The sequence below is a fragment of the Mustela nivalis genome (genome assembly GCF_964662115.1).
Source record: "Mustela nivalis genome assembly, chromosome: 18".
Taxonomy (NCBI): domain Eukaryota; kingdom Metazoa; phylum Chordata; class Mammalia; order Carnivora; family Mustelidae; genus Mustela; species Mustela nivalis.
Genome location: NC_139037.1, coordinates 39,623,578 through 39,646,377, shown reverse-complemented (window position 1 = coordinate 39,646,377; position 22,800 = coordinate 39,623,578). Strand labels below are relative to the sequence as shown.

General features: G+C 45.4%; 2 protein-coding genes across 5 annotated transcripts in view; one reads left to right on the top strand and one right to left on the bottom strand.

Annotated features, from left to right (window-relative positions):
• The window catches only part of ZNF507 (zinc finger protein 507), a 41,021-nt gene extending 38,975 nt beyond the window's left edge, over window positions 1-2,046 (bottom strand). For 3 of the 4 annotated variants that reach the window (XM_082711098.1, XM_082711097.1, XM_082711099.1), the window contains exons 1-2: window positions 1,835-2,046; window positions 297-390 (exon numbers count right to left, since the gene is read on the bottom strand). The gene's annotated coding sequence lies outside the window, so the exon portion shown is untranslated. The remainder of the gene's footprint in view (window positions 1-296; window positions 391-1,834) is intronic. The other variant, XM_082711100.1, reaches the window with a different exon arrangement.
• LOC309853271 (uncharacterized protein) overlaps window positions 1,781-22,800 on the top strand; it is a gene marked incomplete at its 5' end in the record, with an annotated part of 168,954 nt that continues 147,934 nt past the window's right edge. Inside the window, 2 exons of the mRNA XM_082711112.1 lie at window positions 1,781-1,876; window positions 1,977-2,118. Coding sequence (XP_082567238.1) covers window positions 1,781-1,876; window positions 1,977-2,118 — 238 coding nt within the window. The remainder of the gene's footprint in view (window positions 1,877-1,976; window positions 2,119-22,800) is intronic.

Sequence of the window (22,800 nt, the reverse complement as noted above, 5' to 3'; positions counted from 1 at the left end):
TCTTTTTGCACTCAAGGAATCTGAGGCTCACAGATGTAAAGTAATAACTGGCTTAAGAATTGGAATCCAGACCTATCTGATTCTAAATCCCCTTTCTTAATACACCAATTTCCCTTTTAAATCTCAGTGAGAACATATATGTATAAGAATCAATACTGAAAAGAGTAACAGCCTCAGAGCAAGGCTATATCAAACATGTCAGCCTGTTTGATCTTAGTAACACTCTGGATCAGGCCAGGTGGGTGTTACACAACTTTACAAATAAGGAAACACTCAGTATGGTTTAAGTGACTTACCCAAGGTTACATGGCTGTCAAGTGGCAGAGCCAATGTCTTTCAAATCAATTCCTGAAATTAACACAGTCCCTTGGATCAATCTTCAGAATTCAGCTGTGGCCAAGAATGAAAGTATATAGTATCAAACATTTCATTTTCTTGGTGAAACAAAGTAATGATTTCTTTTGGCAGTGAAAAATTTCCCAATATTCTATGTGAAAAAGAAATTCAGAGGAATGTTCATGCAATCTAACCATGTGATGTAAATTTACATAATTTCCCTAACAAGTAGACTATGATTTTGCACAAGTTTGGAAAAAAAACTGCCCTGGAAACTTCTCCCAATAATTGTGTATTTTGTTTTAGCTCAGAATTTAACTAGTTGACTCAAAATACTATTGGTTTTACTGATACCTTTCTAATGAATAAAAATCTATAAATTGTATACTGTTATTTTAATCTTAACCAAAAATACAATCTAAAGGATGATTCTGCAAACTTCAAACAGTTCTGCAAGCACATTGGGTATGAAAAGAGAGGACAGATTGACCTATATATCTTCTAATGCAGTTTCCTGCCCTGGTCCTTGCTACTGTTTCTTATACCAACTAGACTTAATCTCAAAAATCGAATAATGCCTGTCCGTTTCTCCTAGAATGCAGCTATCTTATCGATTATGGTTAAGTAAATAGTTCGTTGCCAGGGCAGAAAGCACGTCTTTGGTCCTCCCCTGAAGTTAATTTTAAACGAGTTAGTGAGGTAAAGGAATGAAGGGCCAGGCTTTCTCTTTTAATCAATAACGCAACGCATACACTGAGTCAAAGCAGAGTACTGAAGAAAGTACAAGCTCAGGGAGGTGATAAATCCAGTAATTGCCTGATAAAAGAGATGCAGACTGATAGTAAATTACAGCCCACCGCAGTAACTAAAAAGATCGCCTACGGGTTGGGATGATGGCCTCCGCCTAATTAATCATCCAGGCCTTCCACACAAACCATTCACTCCGGATGCCCGCAGGTCTTAAAAGGTGGGAGCTTTTTTTTAAAGCTGATCTCAGTGATCTCTGGGGACACCACTTCACCGACAAGGTTCGTAATAAGGGCAGAAGGCTAGGATTTTCTGCACTAGCTTTTTCTATACCAAGAATTGGCTACAGGGCTGGGGCGATGGGGCCTGAGAAAAGTAATCAGGAGATGCGGTGAGGACACCGTCGTGAGCTTTATCGCGGCTGCCCTAAGCGGTTTCACATCTGCTGGGGGAAAGGAAGCAAGGAACGCCTTGAAGGCCCGCCTGCAGACCAGGCTGGTGACAGTATGCCGAGAGCGGCAGTTCCCCCCCCCCACCCCCCGCGGCAGGGCAAGCCCGGGGTCTCCGCTGGCCTTGCTGTGGGCGGCGAAGAGCACTGGAAGAGAACGCGGAACTTAGGGCATGTGGCGAGCACCGGGCGGTGTCGTCCAGCTGAAGAGGAAGCGGGCGCCGGTAGAGGCCTGAGGGGAGGACGCACATGGCCGGCGGCGGCGCTACCTGCGGGCGGAGGGGCGGCCCCGGGGCGCGGTACCTGCGGTCGGGCGGCGGCTGCTGCTTCCGCGAGCCTCCTTTGGCCGGCCAGGAGCCCGGCCGTGCCCTCGCCCTCGTCCTCGCCCACCTCTCTCCCAGCTCTTTTCCCTCTTTTCCCCCGCTTTTCCCCTCCTTATCCGGAGCTCCAAAATGGCGGCGCTGGGGACGGATCACGTGAGCCTCGGGCAGGTCAGGTGACCCGAGTGGCGGGCCGCGGGGCGGGGCGATGCGCAGGCCCCGCCCACGGGCATCCTGGGGCATTCCGGCTGGGCCGGCGCGGAGAAGGTACTTTGGCTGCTCGGGGTACTCCCGGTCCTGGGTGGGTTTGGGTCTGGGGCGTCGGCCTCCAAAAGCGTCTACGTTGTCCTCTCAGTGGTTGCCTGGGCCAAAAAGTCGGTGTGTCTCCCCACGTCGCCCCACTCTGCTGCTAGCTTCATCACTCCATCTCCTCCCTAGTTGGCTTTTCACCATGATCACAGGCACTCTTCAGCCCTATGCATATGAATTTGTTCCTGCGCTTGTGGGGCTATGCTTTTTGTGGCGTTCTTGGCTAAAATGGAGAGGTCCTAGCTGGGTTTGTGGCTGGACTTCAGGTGTGACTGGTGAGGGGCAGGGCTAGCCCTGGGTAATCTATTTGCTTGAGAGAAGATTTCCAGGGCAAGAATTCATCCTAGGGGTTATGGCCTGACGTGGTAGCTCCACGGAGTCACACGACCTCAGTCCTTCTGCGGGCATCATGGTGTTTGTCATTTGGCTCTGTTTTTATTAGTGACATACACACCGGGGTTATAAGCAGTCTTGTTTTGGTTCCCCTGCGAAAAAAGTAAAATACAAAGGGACTGAAGCATTTCATCCAACTTCACAGAGAATGCGGGACTGTTTTGGTACATTAGGAGCTACATAGCAGGGTGTTTTGGTCTGGACTCAGTAGGTTGGCTAGGAGCATTAGGAAGGGAGCACACCTAAGATTCCCGTCACGGCAATGGATTGGACTTGTTCATTGAGATAGCCCTTGGGGACTTCCAGATGTATTAGAAGTCTTTGCAGTTGGCTGGGGTCTCAATTTTCAAGTGAGAGAAATACCTAGCAAAACTTGGGCTCTGTTCAGACAGGTCAGTAATTCTCCTCACTGTATCTCAGGATACAAATTCGCCTGAATTGGCAGGGTTGGGAAACCAGGAACGTTTGAGAGTTCTGCTAATCTACAAGACTCCTTTGACAATTGGACCAAATAGCTAAGAAGAAGGAAAAATAAAGTGTTGGGCAGTTTTTTTTTTTTTTTTTGATAAAAGAGATTAAGCAGGAGATGACCGTGGAAGGGGAAAAGAAAAAAAATAAGGAAAACCAGAAATATATGAAGAGGAGAAAGGGAGAACAATTAGTGTGCAAATTTCTTTCCTTTTCTTGATCTGTACGAATAATCCTAGTTTATAACTATCTGAAGAGAAAATTTCCTTTAGAAATAACTAACATCCACAAATCCAAAAGTGGACAGAAGCCAGAGAATTATTTGATCAGGGAAGAGGGCAAAAACAAAGTGGGGAAATTGTGATCTAGAGAAAATAAGGGACTTCTCAACAAGAGAAGATACGTGTATCTGTCTGAAGTTTCTGTGGTCATCTTTTCTGGAATACACCAATTATTTTTCGATGTCCCTCTTATAGGACAAGGTTAGGTAGAGCTTTGTGGCCCTCTTCCTGGCTCAGAGGTGTGGCCTGTGATGGATGCTGGCTCGTGGTAGGAGTGTCACCTCTATCCTGGGAGCATTTAGTTGTCAGTGCAGTTGCTTCCAGGGTACCGTTTTCCCTGCTGACTTGATGACTGGCAGTGTTCAAAATGGTGGCCACCTTGTCAGCCTCCATCTTAGCATAGCAACAGAGAGCCAAGCCTCCAGCTGTCCCACAGTGGATATGTAGGGTGAGGAAGTCACCAACCCTTGGGGCTGTTTGTTACTGCAGCATAGCATGGCTCCTGCTGACTGATATTCTTCCTCCCCACACTGATGTAATGGGAAGAGGCAGAACCAATAGAAAGAAACCAGTCAGGGACGCCTGGGTGGCTCAGTTGGTTAAGCAGCTGCCTTCGGCTCAGGTCATGATCCCAGCGTCCTGGGATCGAGTCCCACATCAGGCTCCTTGCTCGGCAGGGAGCCTGCTTCTCCCTCTGCCTCTGCCTGCCATTCTGTCTGCCTGTGCTCACTCTCTCCCCCTTTCTCTCTCTGATAAATAAATAAAATCTTTAAAAAAAAAAAAAGAAAGAAACCAGTCAGATAGCAATGTTAATGAATTAGAACCTTCATTCCTGAAGACAGAGAAGGTGTAAGACACAGAACTGATAGGAAAACATTAGCAACTTCAAAAAGCCACTAGAGCAAAACCTCAGTATTTTTCTTTCCTGTACGAGAGCTCCTGTACAGTAAACATTTTTTTTTTGAAAGATTTATTTATTTGACTGAGAGAGAAATCACAAGTAGGCAGAGAGGCAGGCAGAGAGAGGAAGGGAAGCAGGCTCCCTGCTGAGCAGAGAGCCCGATGCAGGGCTTGATCCCAGGACCCTGAGACCGTGACCTGAGCCAAAGGCAGAGGCTTTAACCCACTGAGCCAGTCAGGCGCCCTTACAGTAAACATTTTTAAGTCAGAAGTGCAAAGACACTCAGATGTAGTGAATGTCTTTGAACCACTGAACTTGTGGTCATCTCACCAAACTCTGCTGAGCACCTTCCACTTGCCACAGAATGTTATTTGTCATGATTTAATTAACCGATCATAGTAAGATTTAGTGTTACAGATAGGAAACTTGCTTACTCAGTTCTCTCGCACCTACTCTGGAATCTGATTCTGTCTCCAGATGAGAGATGGCCGGGATAACTGGATCCCTATCTCCACGTATCTCATCATTCCACTTTGTGATCATTAATTAGTGGAGGAGCTTAAAGATTTTGCTTCTACAAGTATCATGGGTCTATATCTTCTAAAATGGCCAGGGTGTTTGATAATACGTGGCCTGCGCTGGACGACTTCAACAAGAACGCTGTTTAAATTTTGAGAATGCTAAGGGCAGTGCAGCGAGTAAGTTGCCAAGGTGCTGACTGGTTGTAAACTGAATGAGGCGTTGAACCAGTCGAAACTAGAGAACACCAACTTGTTCCCAGCCATGATACTTATAAAGGACACCTTGTCTTTGGTGTAATAAGATTAGATTAGATTTCTTTTGACAGGATTAATCGTGTAAGTCTTTGGCACAGCACAGAAAATTGGAGGAGACATGTTAGCCTGTATTTCTTTTAGTTGTAATTTTTATCTTGACCTTTAAAAACATATCCTTTGAATATACTGCCTCAAAAAAAGGAAAGATGGTGGAGGGGTGGCAGGAGGCGGTGGGGGGGGGGTGTTATAACTAAAAGGAGGAAAAAAAAAAAAAAGAGAGTAGTAGTGTGAACTGAGAAGATAAACACAAACATTTCCCCTGACTTTCTGTTTAGCTCCAGTGGGACTGTGAGCAGGTGGGCTCCATCTTTCTGATGTTTTTTCATCCTGTCTGTAAAACAAGAAGTTCAATTTATCTTTTTTTTTTTTGAGCTTCAGATGTCTGGTATATGGAAGTACAGAGTTTAATTATAGGAGTCCTCCGGATTCAAAATGGGACTTCATCGTTAAGAATAATGGCAAGGCTTGATTTTATTAATGAATGAAAGGATTGCTTGATGTAAGTCAGAAGGAATGTAAGATTAAAAGACATGATATATTATTATATATACAGCTGTCAGTAATAAATTAACATTAGCTCTAGGTTCCTTACACTTTGCATCCTGAATATACACCTAGAAATACTTCATAATTACAGTTCAGATCTCGAGAATCATCATAAATTATCCATCTGTCATTCATTCTCTGCTAAAAGCCACAGACCTACATTATTTCCGCAGCACATTGACATCTAAAATCTCTGGTGCTACGAGACACACATATCAATTTATTTCTTACCGAGGACCTGAATAAGCCAGAAGGATACCCAGTGACCGGTGATGGCTAGGACAGATTGGAGGAAGAGCAGCTGTTGTGAGAGTTAGGGGCTACTCCAGCTAATATCGCTCATACTTACTTCCAGCTCAGGTGTTTGGGGTCTGAGCCACCGACTAGTTTAGAAGAAGCCCGCCGAGGAGCTCAGACCGTCCTAGCATCTAAGGCAGCCCTGCCATCCAGGTAGCGATGGAATTCTGTATAGACTTCCCTTAATCCCTGGTACTGGCTTCTAGGCGGGCCCTGGGAATAAGGACAGGAATCCACAGTGGGGACATCTAGTGGCTTCCCTGGAAGGTGCATTCAAGCCCCAGAGCCCTCCAGTGGGAAGGGGGACACGAGCCTTGTCAAGCTAACCCAGGTCCGACCTCTGGGTCCCTGAATCGGCCTACACGAATTTGGTTTCTGGCAGAGATTCCCTGAATTCATGTTGATTTATGGTTGGGATCCAGGAAAGGCAGCAGCCGGCTGGGAGTGGAGGTGGAGAGGGGCTGCTTCTGAGGACTTCGGGAGGCTCCTTCCAGTCTGGTCTGCATATGCGCAGGCTGGTGCGCAGCGCAGTGTGGCTCAGCCGAGCTGCCGCGGAGCAGGGAGCTCGCCTCCGCCAGACTGTCTCTCTGCTTCAACGCAGACTGGTTATTGGAACGCTCAAGCAATTTTCAGTCGTCTTTGTCAATAAAGTCAGTCTCTTTCCCACAACGGGAATGAAAATGAGATTCTGAGGCCTCCGGAGGGCTGTCTCCTTTGGTCACTTTATCTGGCCGGGAGCCTCAGCCGAGGTGGGCAGCGGCTATTTGCAATGTCCAAAACCCCGTTGACAGGTAATACCACCTGCTTCTGAGCGGACGAGGTGATTATAATAGGATACTGTTAAATTCTTCTCGGAGAGGCGGTTTCCTTAACGCAGTGACCTTTATTGATGAGAGGGGCAGGGGAAGAAAATGAAAAGAAGGAGAAGAAGATAAGAAGGACGCTAAGAGGAAAAGTAACTGCTAATCAAACCAAGAGGGCCTGGCTAAGGGGTAATCCGGCAACCTAAAAATGTGTCGTTTGTTATTTTGACAGCTCTTCTTGAGGTGATAGACTAGGATAGGAGGCCAGTGGCAGCATCATTAGCTGGCTGGGAGCTCCACTTCTTGCTTCCTGAAGACGTCCATAAATGGACACCCATAGATAGCAAGTCATCTCCCTCCTGGGGTCTCCCAGTTCCGAGGGAAGAACCAAGCCTAAAAGGCATTGTTTAGTTTTAGACCCTCTAGGAGGCTTCTTTCATTGACAAAGAAACATGAGCGAGAAAGGAGAGAGAAAATGCACGTGGCTCCCAGGGGTCATCTATGCTGCGGATTTTTATGCCCTTTCTGGCCACGAAGCTCCAGCAAGTCATAAGGTTGGCAGGGCCCAGTGGTAATCTGTTGTGAGTTGGAAATGGCACATCCAGGATCAGGCACAAGTGGGGCTCCCTGAGCAGGTAACAAGACTTGCATGTCATTCACTCTCTCTTGCATCTGGAAGGATCTCTTGGCACACGGAAGGAGAGCCCTGTGACCAGCTGATGTGAGGAAAAAGTGGCCCGAGCTAAGTTTCTGAACAGATTTGCTTGGTATGTGTAAGGAAATGGACCAACACGAATGGAGGTGCCAAGTGGGAATGGACACAGGGCGTCTCTCTGGGTCGTGGAGGCAGCTCTGCCTGGCATGGGGGGCTTGTGGTGGGGAGCAGGCTGAGCTCTGGCTAGAATGTCACCCTGGGCCTGGGGCTGGCCCAGGCACAGACAGGCATCGAGCATCTGGCGAGGGCCTTCCTGGGCCAGGGCCCTGTGTTCGGGGCTCTGTTTGTCTTATTTCACACATCTTTGTGGACTGAGCTCTGTGGTCATTAATTACATATGTAATCCCTGCCTTACCATCTGCCTACCCTGGTGGAGAATGAGTTCCAAGAGCCCAGGGAGCTTGTTAGTCTTGTTCATTGATATTCCCCCCTGGCTTAGAATAGGGCTTGGAACATAGGTACACTCAATACACATCCATTGATTGAATGAAAAAGTGATTTCATTCAGCAGACACACTCCTAGGCATGGATTTTATTTGAGGAACAGCTTGAAAGCTGTCTTTTGGGAAGATCCTGCATCAGATTGGGAACCCAGGGCTTGGGAGAGAGAAGAAACATGGCATCCAGTTAGGGACCTGAGAGCTGGTCTTGGAGAAGCCCTCAGAATCCAGGCTATACCCTGGGTTTCACCCTGAGCTCAAAATCTATTAACTGTTCATTAGCTGTGTGAGCTAGGGCAAGTTACTTAACCTCTCTGTGCTTCTGTTACTTCATCTGTAAAATGGGGATAGTGACACCTATCTCGCAGAGTTGTTGAAAAGATTCAGGGACAGAATGTATAGGAAACCCTGATGCCCCTGGCCTCTAGGAAATGATTAGTAAACAATATGTATTATTATTGCAAAGGTTCAGGTTGGAACGATACTTAATGGGAGGGAGAGATTGAGACAAGGGACACTAAACGAAGAGCATGTCGCATTTGAGGCTAATTTGAAATAGGGTGTGAGGTGGAGGGCCAGTGAGCATCTCTGTTCATTCAGTGCGCCCTCGGTGGGAAGCACAGACAGCTCTTGGCTCCAGCACTGATGACAGAGTCAGGCACAGAAGTCGGGGGACACACGGAAAAGAAGAGGCCAGAATCATCCAGCTACTCTAAAATCAGCTTCTCAGTTGTAGAAGTTGATGTGAGCCCAGTTAGTCATGTCACATATGACTACGTGGGTTTTAAGCCTATTTTTCCTAAACGCGGATTTTCTTGGCAACGGAATGCGTGCTAACACCCTAAGATTTAGTTACATTTTGGTTAAGAAGTCCAGAAGACTTTGGACTTGGCTTTGAAAAATTGAAAGTGAATTGAATTTGCATTATTTAAGTGGCTTATTCAGATTAACACTGCTATCTCTTCAGATTTAAAATTTCAAAGACTCAAAGATTTGATATTTCAGCAGCAACAATGACATCTAGGGGTTGGTTTCTACAGGTTTAATCTTAGATATATAGCCTCTGCATTTTGAAGAATGAGGGTGCTAACATGTTTATTCAATCCAAAATGATGTTGATTCAATCCAAAATGTCTGGACTGTGTGAACTTGGTTGATGGCTAGGGCAACATTGATGGATCAGAGAAAAGAAAAATCTGGAAGTGGTTTCTGCTGTCATCTAAGAAACCTACTTTCCTTCTAAAATTGCAAAACTTCTCATTTTGCTTAATATACTCATTTATATATTCATTCCCGCCCCCCTCCCCCGACCTTTTAACCAGAAATATGCCATGTTCCACTTTTCCCCTGTGGAAGACAGAATTGCCTTCTCTTCATGGGGAGGGGCTGGGGCCCCGGGTTCTGGCTCCTTCCAGCTTTTTCTGTTTCCATTCTTGGATGAGCCAGTGGAAGGAGTCTTCGACAGTTCTCCTCCTCTCTACCCTATGTTTTTTACCAGATTCTTTTAATATAGTTTTAAAAGATTTTTAAATTTATTTTAGAGAGAGAGAGGGGAGCAACAGTGCCTCAGTGGGAGGGGCAGAGGAAGAGGTAGAGAGAATCTCGGACTTTGCACTGAGCATGGGGCTGGATGTGCGGCTCGATTTCATGACCTTGCGATCACAACCGGAGCTGAAACCAAGAGTGGGACACTTAACTGACTATGCCACCCAGGCTCCCTGTTTGCCAGATTCTTTTAAATGCGGCCTCGATCCTTCTTTTGACTTTTTGGCTTTGACTCTGCGGTTTAGAGGCAGCCTTTGTGCTGTGTAAGTTAGTCAGTCAGCTAACAGTGTTGGTTGAGCACCTGCTGGATACACTCTTGTCCGTGCATGTGTGTGTGTGTGTGTGTGTGTGTGTCCCACTGGGGTTCAGGGGGGAATGAGAGGGACCTACAAGGCAATATACATATGTTAGCCCATGAAAAACAATTTATTTAGAGGACACCAAACATACATGTTAATAGGAAATAAATTATACATGAAAACATCTATGAACATACTGGAAAAATTCACAAATATTCAGATGATATTTAAAGTTCCTTTCAGCATGAAATTCCTGTGATTTTTGTGTAGATTAAAATTAGTACCCTGTTACACTGATGCATGATAATGTCGGTGTCAGCACAAGAATTATCTTTTTTTTTTTTTTTTATGGTCTAGTCAAAGTAATGCCAGAACCCATCTCCATGGGTGAGTATGAGCTGACCCTCAATGTTACCAAGCTGTGAAGGTCATTTCTGCTTTGTAGAACTGTAGGCAGTGGCCTGAGGGTAGTGAGACCCAACTGCACCCCCTTGGGGATGCAGTATCCTACCATTTAACTTTCTGATGATGGGATGATGGGCCAGATAACCCTTTTGTTTCAACCCCAGCTGTTGACCTTTTCTTTTCTTTCCTAGTCTCTCCACCCAGTTTCCTGCCTTAGCGAGTAGAGTGAACCAAAGTGATGTGTTACTGGGCTGTCAATGTCACCTTCTGAACAGTCCTCAGATCTTTTCCTTTCCAGCAGTGCCCCAGATCTCCAGTGGCTTCTGACAAAGGTCCAGACCTTTATCCAGACTTGGGGTCAGGCCTCATGTTCCCGCCCGCTGCCCCAGCCTCATTCCCTCCCAGCCACCCATTCTCACAGCTGGTTTCCCAGCTGCATCAAGCCTGGTGTCCTCCTACCTCTTCCCTGTCTTCTCCTGGTCTCCACAAAGAGCCAGTGTCTCAGGCAAGCCTTCCCTGACTACCGTGACCAGGTTGAAATGCCTTTGTCCTCTCTTTGGTGCCTTGTGCTTTTAGATTGCAAGCTCTCACATCAACACCCTCCCATAAATGGCAAATTCTGTGAGGTCATCTGACGTGTGTGTCAGTGTGGTGCCTGGCGCTGGTGCATGCCCATGAGAAACAATGAATGAATGAATGAATAAGTGAATGAATGATGCATGTAGTGGAGTCTGTCTTGGGTGACTGAGATCCTTGTGGTGCTTCAGGTTCCTCAGCCCAATATCAGATCGCTCTGTGATGACTTGGTGCTTCAGGCTGCTGTAACAGAAAGCCAGAGATCGCAAGGCTTATAAACATCAGACATTTGTTTCTCACGTTTTGGGAGGCTGGGAAGTTTAAGGGAAGGCACTGGCAGCTTCAGAGTCTGGTGATGGCCTGCTTCCTGGTTTGTAGACAGTTGTCCTCACACAGCAGTAGGGGCCAGGGTGGTCTCTGGGGTTTCTTTTATATAAGGCTCTCATTTCATTCACGGGGGCTCTCCCCTCAATGATCTGATCATCTTCCCCAAATCCTACCTCCTGATACCATCACCTTGAGGATAGGTCTCAACATAAGAATTTGGGGGTGTGGGTTAACACGATGTTCCATCTGTAGCCTTCTGTTTGATTGTGTAGAATGGAGAAGTAGATGGCAGACAACGTGGGTCCCATCTCTGTGGGTTCTAGGCCTCGTTGAGAAAATTCTGATTTAAATGAATACTTTACATTACATTACCGGACCTCAGTGTTGAGTATAGAGAGGTCCAGCTCTTTGAGTAAGCTCATTAATCAAAGCTCCTCCTGCACATGGACACTAAAATGATGTAGAAGAAAAGGGTCCCTGTGGGAAAGAAAAGGGCCCCTATGGCCAGTTTTGCATCTATGGGGAAGTTCATCTGTGTTGGCTGAGCACTCCCGTAATCCAAACCCAGGCAGAGCCCTAGAGGGGGACTTGCCTTCCCAGCCCCAGGGAAGAACTGCATTCCACTCCCTCATGGAAAGAATTTTCTGAATCATTTGCCTCGCTATCCTCAGGTTAAGCATAGTCTTGATGTATAATCTATAAGGGAGAGATTATCAAGTGACATCTTGATTTGGAGCAGAGGTTTGTAATTTGTAATCTAGTTTGAATGAAAAATAGGAGTCAACTCAAGGAGACATCGTGTTGTGCCCAGAGACTTCCCTCGGGGTATCTTTCTAATTATTACAATTTTTTTTTTTCGTATTTATCCTAGATTTCAAAGTCAAGAGAAATAGCGTAACATGGAGCACAGAGTCTGGACTGGACTGCCTGCATCTATTCCCTAGCCCTGTCATTTACTTAGCTGTGTGACCTTGGGCACATCACTTTGCCTCTCTGTGCCCCAGTTCCTGACCTTTGAACAGTGCCTCTGAAGAAAGCACTGTTTCCGTGTTTGCTGTGATGATTCCTTGAAAAGAGTTGGAGGTGTGCTTTTGCCTATCCCAATGCTTTTGTGGTTTGCAAACTCTCATCCACTTATGTAAGTTCTAAAGCATGTAAGGTGTGTGCGGTGCTGAGTGAGATGCTGGAGGGACATCCCTGCTTTCAGGCACATTGTCTAGTTGAGGAGAGGAGGGCCAAACCCCTAAGCAGAACATACTGACTCCATTTATTCCTTCAACAAATGCTTCTTTGGCATCTGCTGTGTGCCAGGGGCTGTGCTAGGCACTAGGAACATGGCCATGGGAAGGGCAGATTAGATCTCTACTCTTGTGGACCTTAGAATTGAGTGAGGGAGGTGGAAGCAGACAGGTAATCAGGCAGACCAGTAAGAAGCCTGGCCACGGCACAAGACAGGAACGAAAGCAGTGGGAGGGCGGAAGGCCTGTGGGGTGGGAGTCAGTCACCGTTTTTGAGAAATGGAGTGTTCCGGAGGGGCTGACTGGAGGAAGACCAGAAGGATGAAATCCAGGAATTGGGGGATTGCAAAATGAAAGAGTCCAGGATGAGCTACACTGAGCTCAGGCAGGCCAAGAGGCAACCTGGAGAGCCTTGAAGAAAATGACAAGTGTGGGTTGGCAGAGACCCAGAGGAGGGTGTCAGGAGAAGCCGGTCTGCTCACTTTTGTGAAGGGCATTGTGGGGGCTGCTCCAGGTGCCTATAGCCCAGGTCCTGGTGCCGAGCGCTTGCTGGTTTCTGCAGCTGGTGCCCCATCAAGCTAAACCCCTTCCCCTCTCCCTTTCGGTATTGGGAGGCTGAAGCAGGTGCGGTGACACCAGTTGAGAGCCCAAGAGCAAATGGAATTTTAAAGTTGTTAGGGCGTTTTGGCATCCAGTTCCCCGAGATGAACAAAGTGTCTTGTCTGGTAATTGCAATTAATGGCTCCGCTATTCAAGCATATCCGTCAATAAATCTCCTCTAATAACCGATGGGGCACAGTCGCCATAGTTATGTCTCTAAATTGAGCCCAGGGTAGTTGTCCACGACACTGACCTTCCTGGGGTCAGGCCTACTTCCTGACTGTATGACTCCATATCCCAGGAATTAAAGTTACCCTCCAGATGACTGGCTTGGAGCCAGCTGAAAGACAAGCTCAGCCCGTCGCCTTAACCGCCTGGAGATTTTCTGTAAGTCTCTTAAATGCTGAATGAAAGTCTTTGAAACCCTTTAACGTCAACAGTTGCAGTAATTAGTCCTGTCCAACCCACTTTTGTACAAGCCTGGGATATAGTCAGTGGAGGAACCACACATCAGCTCTGTGATCCTCGGTGTCATTTATGACAGGCCTCACCTCAGATTCCCTGGCTGACGCAGTCAGTGCCTCACCAAGGAGTCCTTGACTTCAGTTCCTCCCTTCTAGAGAATTCCTTCCCTCAACCCCAAGTTCTGTCTTCAGGAGCCTTTCACTTCTCCCATGGGCCCTTATCTTGCCGTCACCACACTGACTCACTTGGTTAAGGGCTCAACTTCCTGAGACCAGATCTGCTCCCTTTCCTCCTCAACTCATGACATGCCTTGCGTCCTCAGGAGATCTTGGATTTCTAGAAGCCGAGTTGGAAACACCTGATGAGGTGGGGGTATTTTTAAATGTGTCTATTTATATATTTGAGTTGATTGCAGGTAATTACACGGAAGATGGAAGAAGGGATCTGGAAACAAAAATACTCAGTAAAATGGCCTTGCTTAATTCCTATTGGTGTGGAACTCTGGGAGGGGGAGGGATGCAGGGAAGACAATGGAAGCTTCTTTCCTGACTGTGGCTGGGCCCAAGCTCGACTTAAGCTTTCCAAACTCTTGTTTCCATTTCTTTCCGTTTTCACTTCCTTTTCTGCCTTCACTGTTTATCTCAGAGTGAATGCTGGAGACTTCTCGAGCTGAAGGACCTCAAGGATGGGAAGGACAGTGAGGCGGGGCCACTGTGGGGTTCCTGGGGCAGATGTGAGCCCAGGTCCCACACCACCTTCCTTCCTGGTGGATCCCTCTGACAACAGTGCCGCAGGGTTAAGCGTGTTCATCGTTTCTCCCTGTGTGTCTGTGAGCACAGGGGAGGGGGGTGTCCACACAGCGTCCCTTTTTAATATAACCCCTGTTTATCCTTTCGTCCCTAACTTTTCTGTAACCTCTGAATAGAGTAAAAATGACGGTGTTCTTTCAAAATGGGGAAAGCTTGTCAAAATTCGCTGGGTCAGTGCGGGAACACTCCCAATCTTTTGAACCGTAGCATTTCGAGTTATTACCAGAAGAAAACTAACCAGCCCACACGTGTGGGCCCGGATGGGAAACGTGCACGCTTTTAAAATGCTGCCGCTCCGTGGCTTAGTGTTTTGATGGATGTTTGATGAAATTTGAATGATTAAACAATGTCAAATAGAATTCTGGCTTCCCTGTTAATGACGTGTCATTGAAAGGAGGTGTAAAAATAGCAAGAGGTTTGTTTTCATAAAAGAAGGAAAAGGGAAAGGCAAATTAAATCCAATAAAGGCAGGAAACTCAGCAGCTGGAGGCACCCACCTCCTTTCTTTGCCTCCCTCTCTCTGAGCTGTGCGCCCCGCTCTGCCTCTGCTGAGCTCTCCATGCGGCCAGCCACTTGATGCTGGGGGACCCCAGTCCATATCCGAGAAGTGGCAGGTGGACTCCCTACCCCATTGCCTTCTCCCAGACCATGGACTATCCCCAGTTTCCAAATGCATATCTTCTGCATCCTGGTGCTGTTTAGTGGGCAGATAGAGTGTTCATCATTGTGGTACCTGGGTGTAGGGAAGGAGTGGAATACCCACAATTCTTTGCTGAACCTTGAGTTCCAGTAGAGGGCAGATGGCTGCTGGGGCTGTTCACCGCAATGCAGCTTCTTCACACTGTGTGCCTCGAGCGCACGCAGCGTGGACCTGGCAAGCCCAGCCACGGGCTGGCACCAGGAGCAGAAGGACTGGCTCTCATCCTCCTCAAGTTGAAGACTATGGAGGCAGAGGGTCCCCTAGAAAGAGACAGACAGAACCCAAGGAATCACAGAGAAATTGAAATGAGAATCATCTAGAAGAGTCAGAAGAGAGTGAAAGGCACAAGGAGACTAGGGACGAAATGCAGGTTCACGCTGGATCAGAGCAGGCAAACCAGCGAGGGGTAGGCGGTGCTTCCAGCAAGCCCTGACCCCAGCGCACCTTCCCTTAACCGCCCTTTCCTCCTCTTCCTCCCCTGGGGTGGGTCTCCTTTGTCTTTTCTCCACAGTGTTGATTTTCCCTTTGAACGGCAGTCTGAAGAGGTTTTTAAAACCTTTAATTTTTATTTGCACATTTCAAGTAGTTAATACATATAGGCAGTATAAAATTTAAGACAAAAATGGGTATACAGTGAAAATCGTCACCCCGTTCCGGTTACTGGCCCCCCAACTCTTCTATGAAGGGAACCATTGTTAATGGTTTATTGTATTACAAGGAGATTCTAGGCAAATACATACACACAAAGCATATGATACACACTATTTTGCACATTGCATTTTTTTTTCCCTACCCAACCATATGATGTTGGAAATCATGCCATATTGGTATGTATAGAGCTGCCTTGTTGATCTCAAAGGCTGCACAGTGTTCTATTTTATGGATTTACTATAATTTACTTTACAAGTCTTCTGTTGATGGACGTTTAGTTTGTGTCCGATCTTTTGCTGTAATTTCCTGGTACGGACATCTTTGTGTCCATGTATGTATATGTCTAAAAAATAAATTTTTGGAAAGGGGATGGCTGGTCAGAGGGTACATGCATTTTAAGATTTGAAAAATATCACCACATTTCCCTCTCTTCTCATTTACATACCACCTTGCCAAACCAGTGTGATCAAAAGTTGATCTTTGACAATCTGTTAGGCAAAACATGTATCTCTCTGAGTGAGTCGGCTCATTGGCATCTCCTTCTCTGTAAACTGTTTGTTCATGCTAAGGGTAGTTTTGATAAATCCATTTGGAAGAGACTCAGGTTCATAGAGGTCACCAACTGGGAAAGATTGAAGAAGGAGAGGAAAAGAGCCAAGTGAGCTTTATGGAGGAAAAATAAACTCGAGGACTATTTCTTTTTCTAAAGAAACCACTGTGCCTGGATTATGCCCTGTCAATATGCCAGTTATGCACAGATGGCTCGACAGTTTGATGAATTGACATTTCTTCCCCTGGACTGTGATAGAGGAGCCTTTCCTCTCATAGACCTGGTACTCACAATGGCTTCCTCCCATTCCTGGAGTTTGTTTCCGCTGCAAATGGCATATAGAGCCCATTGTTTCATTGCAAATAAAAGTTTAGATTTACCGTGACGTGACCACAATGTGATAGTTTCATCCGTAAAACCCTTGGTTACTTACTTGCTTTAGTGCATTGGACTGAAGTGAGCCACCTCATTTTCAGTGAGTGACCTTGAGGTGGCAGCAACATTACATTCAATTCGGTGATGCACCAAGTCCATTACAAAGGGAAAGTAAAAATTGCAATAAATCAGAATAATACTGATTGTTATAATTTTATTATCAGAGCATTAAGTCAATAAAACTTATCTGAAATGTCATTTGCATTGTATACAATTTTTACTAGTTATCCAGTATGTCTTAAAAGCATGTTTAAAACAACAAAATGAAGAAATCAGTGATAAATTGTGCACAAGCTGGGATTTGTCTCTTGCTCTGGTAAAACTAAATTCTCGTTTGATTCCTTGAATTCTAAAGTATTCTTTTTCAGACTTGAACTATACCATAATGCTTTAAGTCTTGCCCAACTGTATTTAGTGCCCTATTGTCTGATTACTTATTTTCTTGCAGGTTGTCTGGCCCTTTTTCATTTATGATTTTATATAGGAAGGTCATCTAATATATGGTATCCTTTCGGGAGAGGAGAATGTGGTTGTTTTTTTAAATAATGAGGAATAATGAAACTTATTTATGAAGGAAGTCAGAAAAATTTATTGAAGCATCACTATAAGAGAAAAATGCAAATTAAAAAAAGCTGCTTAATAGCATATTCATTACCAGGGAGCTTCCAAGTAATAAAATAGTTGTGTAAAAGGCAGGATATTAGGTGATGTACAATTGCTTGTATCAGGTACAATACATGATTACTATGCATTTTAGTCTTGTCAATTGCTATTACATTATCATAGTATTACTATGTAATTACTTAAGATGCAAGACACTAAGAATGTTTGGGCCTATGTTTTTGCAACTTTTTTTTTTTTTCATTTTATGCCATGGATTACTGACATGTAAGTTATAACAAGTTGGAGAAGTAGATTCTGAATGTGTCCCTGGTTGATAATGTTAATAATGTTCTAGTGATAGATTTGGTCTTGGTCTTTGATTAAACCCTTTAAAAAAAACTTATTTATTTGACAGAGAGAGAGATCACAAGTAGGCAGAGAGAAGGAGGGAAGCAGGCTCTCTTTTGAGCAGAGAGCCCAATGCGGGGCTCCATCCCAGGACCTGAGATAATGACCTGAGCCGAAGGCAGAGGCTTAAGCCACTGAGCCACCCAGGCACCTCCCTACCCCCTCCTTTTTTTTTTTTTTTAAAGATTCACTAATTTTTTAGAGTGAGAATGTAAGTACATGGATGCAAGAGGTAGGGGAAGGGCAGAGAGAGAGAGAGATGATCTCAAGCAGATTCCCCGCTGAGCACGAGCCCATGCAGGGCTGGATCTCCTTGAACCTGAGATCATGACCTGAGCCGAAACCAAGAGTTGGGCAACTTGACTGACTGAGTCACACAGGCACTTGTTGATTAAATCTTTTTAAGAAAATGCCAAATTGAGGCACTGTGCTATAGTGGGCAGGCACTGGGCTAGAAGTCAAGAGGCTTGACTTCCTTGACTTCCTTCCAGCTCTGCCACTGTTAGTGGCTTGGCCTCTCTGAACTTTGATTACTTTGTACGGCATGTGGCATTGGAGTAAGTGCACGTATGCAATCATTCACTCACTCAACAGACATTCATGAGTGCCGGCAGCGGGTCAGAAACCGTGTTGGGGGCTGGAGATCCTGAGATGAATGAGACACAACCCAGGCTGCGAGGGTCTCACAGTATGGTGGAGGAGGAAAGTGTGTAAACAAAGCCTCATAGCAGGCGTCATGCAGGATGTGATGATGGGGGTCTCACTGGGTGATCATGGCTCATGTAACAGAACTGAGCACTTCCTCTCTACCAGGTGCTTGGTGAGTGCCCTATATGGGTTACTTCTTTTAACCATCCCCCTTACCCATGCTGCAGAGGAATTAGGACCATCCCGGTATTACAGACAAAAAAAGTAGGTGCAGAGGATTGACCCTTACCAGGAACACCTAGTTAATAGTTGATGAGCTGGGAGTTCTGCACAGGCACTCCTCGTCCGCATGCTATACCACACACGTGTTCCTTTCCTCCCCCTTTATTAATACCCTGTGTCTAAAGAATAGGATGGACTGCTGCGCCATTTCTTATACAACACTCCTAGAGAAGGGGCGAACACCCTCGACAGAGGGAAACTGAAGCATCGCAGAGAGGTGACTTGGACCTTATTTGGGGACTGGGTCATCTGTTAGGTCCATTCTAGCACAACCCTCTGATTATTGGCTAACCCAGAGTGAAAGGAATCTTAAAGACATCTCCACTTGGAATTACTCATGTGGCTAAGAAGTGGAGCCAAGTAGTGGTTGGAAGCAAGGCTCTCAAGTCAGACTGGCTGGGTCAAATCCTGGGGATAAGTCACTTCATGTCTCAGACTCAGTTCATCATCTCTACAATGTGGATACCAATCATGGCTTCCTTGTGGACTTTACTCTGAAGATTAAAGTAGACAATCCCAGTGATGGCTTGAGCCCAGATTCTGCCATGTTCGAAGTGCTCAATAAGTATTTTCCATAACTACTGTTATTACTGATGGTCTTTTCCTCTTGGGCAATTGACATAAATAGGTATGTCATAGGAAATCCAAAACAAAATTAAATTAGAAGCTCAAATTTTATCCAAATGCAACTGATACCGAGATCAGAGTAATGTATAGTTAAATGTAAATAATTGAAAAATGCCTTTTGGTAATAGCACAGCATAGTGAATCCCAAATAAGTTGATTATTAGATATTTATTTGTCTTTCATAATAAGTATTGATTGAATTTTGGTGACAGCATCAATTTGAGGGAGCCGGTTGAATATGTTGGGTTGTATTTGTGTGAAGTGGTCTAACAAGACAAGTTCTTTGAATTGCATGGACAGTTGTATGTATTTATAAATTTCAGAATTGACCTTCCCCCCTGGATGCTCTTAGAGCTAGGAGTCTGGCCGTAACCCAGTCCTTTGTATTGGACTCTAGGGTAGCTCTTGTCTGTCAGTTTTCACAAAGCCACATATTGCCTTGATAAAGCTTGTTTTATATGTTATGGAGTGATCTCAAAAACACATCACCAAACAGAAGATAAGTCCCAAATGGCTTGCTAATACTGGTTTCTTTGAGAGGGACATTGGGGAAATATCCTCTTTTGGAAAGTGATTGTATTTGCCTGAAATATTAGACCACAGATATTAGATCACAAAACATGTAAAAACAATTCACAGCTCTCCGAGGCACGGCTTTTCAATGTGCACCTGTTGGTGTAAAACCAATGAGCTCTGCAGCTTCTGAGCTTGACCTAAGGGGTCACAGGGCTTGGGAGGATTGTTTTGCTGTTCTGGGATCAGAAAACTCACTGTGATCAATTGCCAGTGGGAGCTGAATTGGGTTCTCAGGGAGGCCTGGTTGTGCACTTCCAGGGCTTCCTGACAGTATTTTCCAGCTCACGGTCATCTTTCTAGTTTTGGTAGTTTGAAAGGACCATGCAGCTTGTCAGAAAAGCAATGGATGGTTTGGCTTCTGGTACTTTGAGGGTGTCACACACACATACACACGTGCATGCACACGTGTTCTTGTACACATATGCACATGACACAAAACATATGTGTTTGTGTGCACAGCACATTCTTTACTGTCTTCTTCTCCAAGCTAAGAAGGCCTTTAATTTTCTTCGTAAGTCAAAAGCACTAGTCATTATTGCCACCCAAACCTTTTATTATTGTCACTGAAGTTTCATATTTGATGGAGTATAGCTTTTATCATCTCCTCGGAGGAGCCCCGTCGTTCTGATTAGCTCTGTGCAGTTCTACCGAAACTTAGAGCACCAAGATTCATCTTCCTCAGAGACCGTGATCACGAGTTCCCTTGCCCTGATCTTGTGGCAAGGAGGTTTGAAGGTGAGCTCTTTTACCCAGCAAGTGTCCCATTGCAAAAGGAACAATGACACACTTGACTGAGCACTTGTTGGTATCAAAACGAATGTGCGCTTTTCTGGAAAGAGGTAGGAGCAATGTGGGGAGGAAAGCCACGGACTTTTCAAGGTAGGTGGCAGACTTTAATGGAGCTTCAGTGAGCATGCTCAGTACTGCTTTGGGTTAGTTTTAAGATTTGGACAAACAAGAGAGAGTCCATGGACAGACTACTTCTGCTGGGGATAGCGCTATCTCTGTCTCCTGTGGAAGAAAATTCTTAGTTTCCTAGTGCGTTCATGCAGGATTTCTTGTCATCTATAATCAGGATTTCCACCCCTGCTGGCTGAGTCTGCCCCAAGTCAGACTCCCAAGTGCCTGGGCTCTAAATTATCTTGAGCCTGGAAGGGAAGAAACGGAGAGGTCTAGTTCTCCCAACAAGAACAGAGGGCAGAGAAAGGTTGAAAAATGGATTGAGCTCTTGCCTGGAATGATCCAGAAAAGATTAAAAAAGGCCCATTATCGGGGTCATTTTAGTTCGATGAGTTCAAGATCTCAAGATGGTAACCTGATTGAACTCATCTTCTTTATTGTCATCATCATCATCACCACCATCACCTTCACCTTCTTCTTTTTACTTCAAGCAAAAAGTGTTTGAATTGCAGTGAGGGATTCTGCTGTCCATCCAGAACCATAACTCACCAGGTTAACAGGCTGCAGTGCTTAATGCAAAACAGATCGCCAACCTGGCACTGAGCAATGTGAAATCCAACTAGCTAGAAACTGTGTCTCATTAGAGGTCTTCCACGCAGCAAGCAAATGCACTTGGAAATAGTCATGTGATTCCTTCATAGGAACCACAGAAGTGAAATTTGCTGCTGGGAAGCCCATCGATTCCCTTGAATCTGTTTGCAGTTTCTCTTCTTTGATATTCTGCCTCTTCTAAAATCTCATCCTTCCTCTGCATCCTCAGTTTGCTTTTGCCCACTCGCCTCCACCAAACACATTAACATCCTGCACGAAGATATTCCATTAAGTTGGCTTCTGGACCCACTGGGATAAGTGTAAAGTCTGGATCTCACCCTCCCCCAAACAGTTGACTTAAGGCCTCTTCTGTACTTTGCAGATTAGACACAAACACATTTGTGGCAGAGAAAGGACCTGTGTTTGGTTGAGTCTCCACAGAGTGGATGTTTACATTTATGCCAAGATTTCTTCCTAACCTCTGCTCGGCATTTGTTTTTCTGAAGAAGTAGGGGAAGAATCATCATATGCAAACAAAAGCTAAAACATTTCTCATATTGCAGAGCTGAGTGTTACCAGCACTTCTATTTCTTATGAGTTGGCTCCAGAGGCTCCTAAGACTCCTCCTAAAACCACAAAAACAAACAAACTCCCGTGTCTCCCTCCCAAGGATATGGGAAAGGGTTTAATGTTATTCCTGACAGACTGATCACTCATTTCCATCAAAGAGTTGTTAAAGCCAAAAAACTCCAAGAGTCACCCTGAGTTTCTTTCTTCACGTTCCACTTCACTCATTAGTAGGACATGTTGGCTCCATCTAAAAGAAAAAAAAAAAAATCCCCAATCCAGCTGCTTATCTCCATTGCCATCATCCCAGGCCAGCATCATCCTTTACCCGACGCCCACGAGAACCTCCTTCCTGGCCTCCCTACTGCCACACCTGTTCCCTGCAAACTTTCTTCAGACACTGGCCAGGGCCGTCTTTAAAAAGCATAAAATAAGGTCATGTCACTACTGTGCTTGAAATCCCTCAGGGTTTCCTGATGCCCTTAGAACAAAATCCAAACTTTTTGCCAAGGCTCCTGCCTCTTAATCTCATCTGGTACCCTTCTCCTCTGTGCTTTAGCTGTATAGACATTCTTTGTGCCCTGGAGGTCACTGATGGGCCTTTGCATGGGCTGTTGTGGATGCTTAGAAGGCTCTTTCCTTGATGTCTACCTGGCTGGCTTTATCTCAGCCTGTATGTGTCCATTTAAATGTCGCCTCCTCGGAGAGCCCTTTTCTGACCACCGAGGCTATTCTAGAGGCCTCTCTGACCCTACCAATGTCTCTCAATCCTGCTTTGTTTTCTTCATAGTATTTAAAGTATTCTGAGTCATCATGTCTATGATATGTTTACAACTTGATTGTTGGTCTTCCCTTTCCAGAAAGTGTCAGAGGAACAGGAATCCTGTTGGCCTATCCCTCTTGTGTGGAGAGTCAGCACCCGGGACAGCGCCCTGCCCTTTGTGCCGCCACTTGAAGGCCTGAGTCATCCCGCATTTCCCAAGCCAACACATAAAGTGCTTGAATCCTCTCTGTTTTTGTTTTTATTTTGGTTTCTCTCTCACTATGGTCCCTGGACTTATTTCCTGCCCTCTTGAAAGTTTCTAGTGAACTAGTCCTTCCAGTTATACATTTAAAAAAAGACCAACTTAATTTTTTATGTTCAGTTAGCCAATATAT